Source organism: Phaseolus vulgaris, chromosome 6 (assembly GCF_000499845.2).
Source record: "Phaseolus vulgaris cultivar G19833 chromosome 6, P. vulgaris v2.0, whole genome shotgun sequence".
In the NCBI taxonomy this organism is placed as follows: domain Eukaryota; kingdom Viridiplantae; phylum Streptophyta; class Magnoliopsida; order Fabales; family Fabaceae; genus Phaseolus; species Phaseolus vulgaris.
In genome coordinates this window covers 781,293-791,604 of record NC_023754.2, presented here as the reverse complement: position 1 = coordinate 791,604, position 10,312 = coordinate 781,293, and the positions used below count along the sequence as shown (strand labels likewise).

The 10,312-nt window shown below is 43.1% G+C and overlaps 1 protein-coding gene across 1 annotated transcript; it reads right to left on the bottom strand.

Annotated features, from left to right (window-relative positions):
- Nucleotides 1-8,642: 8,642 nt before the first annotated feature.
- LOC137832963 (AT-hook motif nuclear-localized protein 16-like) lies at nt 8,643-9,281 on the bottom strand. Its single transcript, XM_068641366.1, has one exon. The coding sequence runs from the start codon at nt 9,279-9,281 to the stop codon at nt 8,643-8,645; it is 639 nt and encodes a 212-aa protein (XP_068497467.1).
- Nucleotides 9,282-10,312: the final 1,031 nt, after the last annotated feature.

Sequence of the window (10,312 nt, the reverse complement as noted above, 5' to 3'; positions counted from 1 at the left end):
AGGGGCAGGTGTTCTCTACAAACCTACCTTTCCCACTCTCGAGACCTCTAACGCAAGAGAACGGTTCATAGCTATATTGTACAAAACATTTGAGAATATACTTCAATCGAAATTTATTGGGTGACCTCCTTAAAAAACCCTTGTAAGGGAATAAGAGTGTCCCCTAAAAACTATGTACAATGCTAAAGTTCAACTGAAGTAAAACTTGAGGTTGGTTGCGTTCCATGTACGAGGAATTGCGCCTCCCTCCAAAGTCTCAAGCCTATATGCCTCATTCCCAAGGGCCTTTATCACTCTGAAAGGACCAGTCCACTTGGGGGACAACTTGTTCTCTAGCTGGTACGGGTGGGCCTTCCGCATCACCAGGTCGGCGACCTGCAACTGGCAAGGCTTCAGCTTTGACCTGTGCTTGTACTCCACCCTTCTCTTTAAAGCTTCAACTTTAATTCTTGTTTCCTCCCTGACTTCATCCAGTAGGTCCAGGTTCACCTTCCTCTCTTCGTTGGACTCTTCAGCCACAAAGTTCAGGAAGCATGGTGAGCTCTCCTGGATCTCCACGGGAATCATCGCGTCCGACCCATACACCAAGCTGAAGGGTGTTTCTCTGGTGGTGGACTGGGGAGTGTTGTGATAAGCCCACACGATTCTAGGGACCTCCTCTGCCCAAGTCCCTTTGGCCTTCTTGAGCCTTCTCTTCAGACCTCTGAGCAAGACTCGATTGGCAGACTCGACCTGCCCATTCGTCAAGGGGTGCTCGACTGATGCGAACACCTGCTTTATTCCAACTTCTGTGCATAGATTGCCTAGTTGTTGGCTTGTAAACTGTGTGCCATTATCAGACACCAAATGCTTTGGTACCCCGAAGCGGCACACTATGTTCTTCCATACGAAGTGCTGGATCTTGTGGGTCGTGATTTGCGCCATTGGCTCAGCCTCTGTCCACTTCATGAAGTACTCTATGGCGACCACGAGGTACTTCATCTGTCGTATCGCCAAGGGAAAGGGTACCAGGATATCGATTTCCCATGTATGGAAAGGCCAAGGGCTGTAAATCGACCTGAGCTCTTCTGGCGGCGCCTTGTGCTAGTCAGCGTGTTGCTGACACTGCTTGCACTGATGTGTGTAACTCGTGTAGTTTTCCCTTACGGTTGGCCAATAGTATCCCGCACGAATGGCCTTCGATGCTAGAGATCGACCCCCGATATCACTCCCACATATCCCTTCGTGGAGCTCTGCCATTATACGTGCGCATTGGTCGCCACTTACACATACCAAGATTAGGTGGGTGAACCCGTGTCTGAACAGCTCTCCGTCAATGAGAGTGTACTTGGCAGAATTTTTCTTTATTTTCCTGGCCTCTGTGGGTTCCAACGGGAGTATCCCATCAGCCAGGTAGCGCTTGTAGGGCGTCATCCAGGTTTCTCCTCCTTCGACCAGGCAGACCTGCAATGATTCTTCCCCCATGACTGTATATGTGCTTACCCTGGGAGTTTTCAGTGTCTCCTGGGTCAGAGACCGATGACTCCTCGCCCCTCCTCTCGACGTGCTGATCTGATGGACCCTCACCAGATTATCTACTGTGAAGGTTCGAGGTGTCTTCAAGATTTCTTGTATGACGGTCCTCTGTCTGCCCCCCTTGCCTGAACTGGTGAGCTTAGCTAGCAAGTCAGCTCGGGCATTCTGCTCTTTAGGAATGTGCACCAGCTCGAACATCGAGAACGAGCCCTTCAGAACTTGGACGTACCCTGGGTATGCGGCCATCTGCGTGTCTTTGGCCTGGTATTCTCCTGTCACCTGACCCGTGACAAGTAGGAAGTCACTCTTTGCCAACAAATTTTGCACATCCATCTCCTTGGCTAATAGCATGCCAGCAATCAGGGCTTCGTACTTCACTTGATTGTTGTTGGCTTTGAAGGCGAACCGTAAGGCCTGCTCGATCAATAGCTCGTTCGGTCCCTCCAAGATGACACCCGCTTCGCTGCCTTGCTGGTTAGAGGACCCATCTACAGAGAGCACCCATTGGAAGTTGGCTTCCTCTTGGTGTGCATCTGCCGAAGAGAGATCTACCACAAAATATGCGCAGACTTGGCCTTTGATAGAGCCTCGGGGCTCGTATTGGACATCGAACTCTGATAGTTCCACTGCCCATCATACCATCCTTCCCGCCACGTCTGGCTTCTGTAGGACCTTGTGGATAGACAGGTCTATCATCACCACCACGGTAAAACTCTGGAAATAGTGGCGAAGTCTCCTTGCCGAGAACACCACTGCTAGGGCTGCCTTTTCTAGGGCCTGGTCTCTTACCTCAGACCCTTGCAATACTTTGCTCACAAAGTATATAGACTTTTGCATGTGGTTCTGCTCCTGCACAAGGACTGAACTGATCACCCGTTCTGTCACTGCGAAGTACAGGCGGAGCGGCGTACCCAGTTGTGGCTTGCACAACACTGGGGACTGGCTAGGTACTCCTTCAGTTTGAGGAACGCCTCCTCACACTCCCTGCTCTAGAGGAACCTGTTGTTCCTCCTTGGACACTGGAAGTAAAGGTGACCCTTGTCTCCTCTAGCTGATACAAAACTAGACAGAGCAGCCATTCGCCCTATCAATTGTTGCACCTCCTTCACTGAGATCGGACTTCTCGTCGCGAGGATTGCAGCGCACTTCTCGGGGTTCACATCTATCTCACGCTCGGTGAGTAGGAAACCCAAGAACTTACCCCCTTCCACCCTGAACACGCACTTCTCGGGATTCAGCTTCAATTTGTACTTAGGTATTGTCGTAAATAGCTTTTCTAGATGAGTTACATGCTGATCTTTCACCTGTGAGGTCACCACCATGTCATCCACATAGGCTTGCACATTTCGCCCTATCATGGGCGCGAGCACTCAGTCCATCAGCTTCTAGTAGGTGGCGCCTGCATTCTTCAGGCCAAAGGGCATCACTGTGTAACAGTAGCAAGACAGCTCTGTCATGAATGTTGTCTTGCATTCGTCCCTTGGATGCATCTTAATCTGGTTGTACCCAAAAAAAAGCATCCAGGAAGCTGAGCATCCTGCAGCCCAAGGCACTGTCCACCAAGGCGTCAATGCTTGGTAGAGGGTAAGAGTCCTTCGGGCAAGCTTTGTTGAGGTCCGTGAAGTCAACGCACATCCTCCACTTTCTGTTGGCCTTCTTCACCAAGACCATGTTTGCTAGCCACTTAGGGTATTGGATCTCCCTTATGTGTCTGGCGCTCAGTAACTTCTTCGTCTCTTCCTTTATGACTTGCCGCCTCTCCTCGTCGAACTTTCTTCTTCTCTGGTGGACAGGCCTGACCTGGGGGTCCATGGTGAGGCGATGGCATAGAAAGTTTGGGTCTATGTCAGGCATGTCCGAGGCGGACCATGTGAAGGCATCCAGATGTCGTGCTATGACCTCAGCAATCTGGTTTTGTGCCGTTTGGCCCAGAGACTTGCCAAGCTTGAAAATTATGCCACCGATCTCCCTCTCCAGGACGTCGCCAGCTGGTTCGGGTCGCCTCTCCCGGGCGATCTCTGCACGGGCGACCCCTTCTTCACTTGGTGCTCGAGTGGTAACTATGAACACTCTTCTCTTTGTCTTGAGGCTATTCTCGTAGCATCTTTCTAGTCTGACTTGATGGTGATCACCGTTCCTCCCAAGTCAGGCAGCTTCATCTTCATGTGTCGCATTGACGCTACCGCCCTCAACCTATTCAGTGCGAGCCTACCCAACAGTATGTTATAAGCTGAGGGAGTGTTAACCACCAGGTACCTGATGTTCACTGTACGGGACGCGACACCATCTGTGAAGGTGGTTCTTAGCACTAGGTGCCCCCGCACCTCCACCTGGTCTCCCGTAAAACCGTACAAACAACCAGTATAAGGCCTCAGTTGATCAGGAGACAACTGCAACTTGTTGAAGGTCCAGCAGAACATCGTTGGCCGAGCTTCCCTGGTCCACTAATACACGATGTACCTTTCTCCCTACGGTCACTACTGAGATCACCACTGGGTCATTGTCATGGGGGACGACATCTCGGAGGTCGGCCTTGGTGAAGACAAGGTCGACGTCAAGGGCCTGATCTGCCTCTTGCGCCTCTACTGACATCACCGCTCGTGCATACTTTTTCCGCTGAGAAGCGGTGCATCCTCCACCCGAGAAACCCCCCGAGATGGTATGAACCTCGCCATGCACGGGCATCTCGTGCCCCTGATCTTCTCCTGGCGATGTCGAGTTCTGCACTCCACCAAGTAATCCTTCAGGAACCCGTTCTTCACCAGCTCGTCTAACTGGTGTCCCAGCGCCAAACAGTTACGTATGGGGTGGCCAAACGCTTGGTGGAACTTGCACCAGACGTTCTTGTTAGGCCCCAACTTCTTGTCATTCTTTGCGGGTATCTTCAATCTCTTCGCTATGTTGGGGACGGCGATCAGGTCCTTCAATTCTACTACGAAGTTGCGCCTTGGTGGCATATTCTCCCTTGTGCGCCCCCTAATCTAGGGCTTCCTGGGCTCGTAGGGCTGCTGCTTCGCGGAGGCCCTCTTCTCCGTCGTTGCCTCATGCACCCTCATGAGTTGAAGTCAACCTGGTGCTCGCGGGCGCGAGGGAACAATGCATGTGCGCTTCTTGTTGACTTCTCCCTCCGCGACAATATGAGCCACCGCTCGACGCCTAATATCGCCGAAAGTCTTGGGGTAGTTCCTGATGAGGGATTCGCTGAAGGGTCCCGGCACGATCCCCTTCCTGAACGCGTGTACGATCATGGTCTCGTCCTTGGTGTTCAACTTCACCACCTGTGCCCCAAAACGATTGAGGAACTCTTTCAGGGACTCTCCCTAATATTGTCTTACGTTGAAAAGATCGTAAGAAATTGGTGGGGGAGCCCGATTGCTATATACTGTTCTCTGAACAGCTTGGAAAGTTGCGCGAACGATGTTACGTGCCGATCAAGGAGGCTGAGGAACCAATCCAGCACCGTGCCCGCCAGCGTGCTCATGAAGAGCTTGCAACGCATCGCGTCAGAGCCCCCAACCAACATCATCTGAGTTTGGAAGGTCGTTAGGTGAGCCTCTGGGTCTTCTACACCTGTGAAGGTGGCTTTGGGCCCCACGAACGTGGCTGGTATCACGGCGTCCATGATCGCTTGTGAGAATGGCATTGGGAAATCCCTAGGTGGTGTGGTAGGTTCTTGCTCTTCCACCTCACGTTCCCTTGCCTGATTCTACAAATCCCTGCGTAATTCCTCATTGGTTATGCGCAATTCTTCGTTTCTTGCTTGTGACGCAGCCAAATCAATCTGGATCCGCTCTTGATGCCACCACCACTTCTTGCAGGGTGAGGCTCTCACCTCCATTTGGTGCAACGGATTCTTGCCTCGAGTTTCTCATCTTGATGGATCTTTTTTTTTTGTTCTTGTGAATGGGAGAATGTTTTAAATCGTGCCCCACGGTGGGCGCCAAATGTTCCTGCCGGTTGACTCGATTGCCTTCGTACGTCTACGACGATCACACGCCCAAATCTCTCTACCTTCGTTCGTGCTTTCCTCCGATCAAACACCTGAAATTGCAAAGACAAAGGGGCGTCCTAGAGGCCGTTTGCACTCTGACGCTCAAGTCAATACTGAGGCTAGGAAACATCAAAACACTTAGCCGTAAAAGCTCTGTGAAATTTGTGTGTGTATTTGCGTAAATGTTGCATACCTTATTAGGTTTGATACTACCCTTTTATATACTCTAGGGTTTCCGCTATTTCTGCTACCCGCATTTAGGGTTTCTGAGGGCATGCCTTAGCGCCGCTATCACCCACTCGTAAGGCAATCTAGCACGTAAGGCTCCCTTGCTGGAGTGCAACCTCTAACGGGATGACCACCTGGGTACCAACTTGTGCACCTAATCTGTCCTAGGAGTGCCATAGTTGTTCACGTGCCATGCATGCAGCTTGCCCCTGGAACGTAACCCTAATGGGCCTTAGCTCTTCCTGGGGCTCATTACTTGTGATACGCCTGAACGCGTCATTCATACCACACGCATGGACCCCTCGTGATCTAGGCTTCTCCCTACTGATAACTGGTGTGTTGTCTGGGACCCACCTCTCGTGGCTCAGCTCTGTTGTTTGACTCACCGATGTCCGATGTCACATCGCCCTCACTGTATTGTCGAGGACACTTCGACACATCCTGGTGAACAATGTCTGACCACTCTTCGACACCTTTGCTCACGTGCCTTACGAGGCACTGGCCCATGCCGCTCGTCGGACCCAGCTTACGTGGCTCACCATTACTAGCGGTCAACGACGTCTGAGGACTAGTTGGTACAGGCAGAATATTGTTTTTGTTATGCTTTTAGTTGAGATTATATTCTCTTAAGAGAAAGTTGTTAAGAGATAGTTATAAAAAAGGCTTGAGATCCTCAGTAAAGGTAAGATATTTCTGAATATTAAACTGAAATTGAATACTTATCTTATTTTCGTAAGCTCTCACTAACTTGATTGTCGGAGTGTGATCAATAGGTAGAGCCCCCTCTATCCCAGTAGTGCCACGTTCCAGTGCACCGAGAACACGCATAACAGAATCTAGAGAAAACAGGTTAGAAGCGAAGCTTTCCACTCAAGTCAACCAGCGAAAAAGTCAACTTAGAAGCATTTTTTTTATCAGCAAAGAACCTTTCTCAATTTAGTATAAGCATAACCAAGTTGAGATGATAATACTAACCTCATTAAGATTGGTTGAAAATGATATTTAGCTCCCTAGTTATTGCAATCTATGATTAGATATTGACAAAGACAGAAGTTAGAGAACAATTTTATCGAGAGAGATAGAATAGAAATAATTTTAAAGTAAAGAAAAGAATGGAAAGTAGGGGTGGCAAAGCGGGGCGGACTCAGTTTTTCAACCCGCTAACTTGCTTCAACCTGCCCCGCATAACCCGCAACCCGCGTGGGCCAACAGCGGGGCGGGGTAGTCTGACCCACTAGCCCGCAAAAGAAAAATTGTGTGTTGACTTGGGTTGGGCTTGACAGTGATAACTTGGACTGGAAAAAGATATTAATGTTTTTGAATTAACTATATTACTTGTAGTGGTGTTTATATTTAATGTTTTTGAATTAGCTATTTTTAATGTTTTTTAAATGAAAGAATATTGATATTCAATTTTTATCTTAATTGAATTATTGATGTTTGAGTATGTGTGAAATGGAAGAAAAAAATATTGATGTTTGATAGTAGCAAATATACATGTTCAATTTGGCAATTTTTCAAGGTAAAAAACATTTTCATTAAATTTCTAAAAAACAATCCAAATGCGGACTGACCCACAAACCCACGGGTTGGCCCTTATGCAAGGTGGGGCAGATAATCTAACCCACGTTCATTATGCAGGATAGATTAACCCGCCCCATATTTTACAGGCTAAGTACGGAGCAGGTATATGCGGGACGGGCTGACCCACTTTGCTATCCCTGTGGGAAAGTAACGGGCATTGCCATTATATTATAGGCTAAATCTTAAATATAATAATAAAATGGTAAAAAATTAAATGAAAACAATTATAAATATCAATTCATATTATTAATTATTAGTATATTTATTATAGGTATACAATTATGTAAAGGGAATACAATATTTTATAACTTTCTACAAATTTATTTATTTATTTAACAAAATAAGTAGAATAACTTCTGTTTATTTTTAAATAATTAAATAATCTTTCTTTTATAAAACAACCGCCACAAAAAAAATATATTATGTTTATAAAATTGTATTTATTTTTTAAATTATATTACTTTCATATATTTTAATTAATTACTCGTAAAAATAATAAATTTATGAAAATAAAATTAATGAAAATAATTTTTTTAAATTATAATATTTTATTATCATTTTAGTGACAGAATAAAGATGCGGGTACATATAAAACATGAACATCTTTTCCCAAGATAGACACATAGTGTAGAGACGTATCACAAATAAAACACAAACACTTTTTCAGAGGATATATGACAAAGCAAAGAAGCATGAGCAAATAAAGCACTAACACTTGCGAGAATATACAATAGAGTAAAGGGCATAGATAAATAAAATATGAATATTTTTATAAAATATACTACAGTGTATAGACGCGTGAATAAAGACAGTATGAACACATTTTTCTAGGATAAACAACAAAGAACTTTTCCCAGAATATACGAGTGATGAAGGCATAATATTAAAAGAAAAATATAATTTCATTTTATTGCTAATATTAAAAGAAGAAACAATACTTATTATAGCATCGCCATTTATACCAAAACTTAATTTGATTCAAGTTTCTATCTTGACTTATGTTACAAATGTAGAAGTAGTAGGCATTTTCTGAGAAAAATCATATGAACAAAAAATTACTAGAAAATGAGAGTCATTGATTAATGGAAGAACTTAATTTAAAAACAATTGAAACAACCATGTTGATCCAACTTTTCACAACACAACAAAAAGCATAATCTCTAGAACACTTTCCTAACAAACTTTAACCAAGACTCATAAACCAAATCAACTAAAACAAATAAAAAAGAAAATGTAATTCAAAGACATCTTCATCAATTTCATTTATTTGTTTGTCCTGAGTTCAACATCGTCACTTCCACACTGTTCATCAACCATGGATTCTTCAATTACTATAGTTGAAAGTTGTCAAGTCATCTCCGTTATTATTAAAATTAATAGGATCCTCACTACAATTTTCATTGTAATTTTCATCATCATCCTCGTCATCGCTTTCTTCGCCTTCAGGAACATATTTAAGAATTCTAGGGTTCTTGAAGGTGAAAATGGTCAAGATGACTTCCTTATATGCGATGACTCGACCACCAACATTACCACAAAAGACACGACCATGAGAGGTAGAGAAGTGAATCCCAAAGAAAAAGGAAGGTGGAGGGGTGGCTTCGGGAAAAAGGGTATATTGGTTGTCATAAAAGTAGCAACCAGTAAGAGAAAGTATGTTGAATGGCCCGTAGGCCACGATAGCAGGGACAACATTAGCGATGTTACGGAGGGTCACAGAGGCAATGGTACCAAAGACACTTTGGATGGCAAGGCTAGTTTGGTTTCTCCGAGCAACGTCAAAAATGGACTCAATGATGTCACATCCTGAAGCCACCTTGATAATGACAAGCCTTGTGGTGGGTGGTGGTGGTGGTGGTATATGGGAGGATGATCCAATCTGATGCTCCCTAAAGGATTCAGAATCTGAGTTAGCAGAGAGAAAGTTCTGAGGAGGGAAGTCTACTATAGAGTTGTTTGTCATTGTGTCAAAACAAAAAGGTATGGATGGAAAAAAAGATAGATGAAGTGCTTTGTAGTGAGAAAAACTTAGATGGAGAAAGACAAAAGAGACTTGTTTATGGATGAATTTATAGTTTGGAAGTGAGGGAGACTTGTTGAAAAAAAGTATTTAGGAGAAAAAGACCATAATATAGATGTTTATTATATGCATAATACAACATGTACGCATAATGCAACAAAATGTTTTTGATGATGGGTAATTTTATTTGCAAGTTGAGAAATAGTTGAAGATTTTGAAATTTTAATTAATATTTTTTAAATACTTGTCAGATAATTTAATATTAAAAAATATACTAGTTCTAATGTATTAATTTTATTTATTTATTTAATTAGATCAAATTTGAATTAAATTCATCGTTTACAAAATATAGATTAATTGGTGTGATTATTTTAACTTAATTAACAATTTTGAGTTAAAATTATAGGTATGTGATAGTGTTTGATATTGAAATAAAATTCTTACAATTTATAGCTAATATAATATTAAATACATTTTTTTTTTGTTATGACTCAGGTACACTATTTAAATTTAAGGAGGTGCAGTGAGTTTGGTATATATATTTTGTTACTGAGTCTATAATTAACTAATTAAACTGTGTATAATTAGTAATCAGTGGTCACAATTATAATTTATTACAATGAGAAAATAATGTTCTGTCCATAGTATTGTTTGAATCTAGTTTAAGTCCTTTTTCATCACACTTTGTATAAAAATAATGATTAAAACGGTAAGTGCTGGTGTGTACTTAGAAATTAATAATATAAATATAATTGTAATAAAAATATGAAATAGTTTACGACTGTATTTGTAAAATTATTCATTAATATACTTATTATTTTTAAATATTTTTTATTTACCTAAAAAATCATTAAGACCTGTTAAATAAGAAAAAAAAAAATCAATATGAAAAACATCACTACATAATTCTGATTTGAATTTAATCTATATTAAAATATATATTCTGAAAATTCTCATAAAAATTAATCATTGGA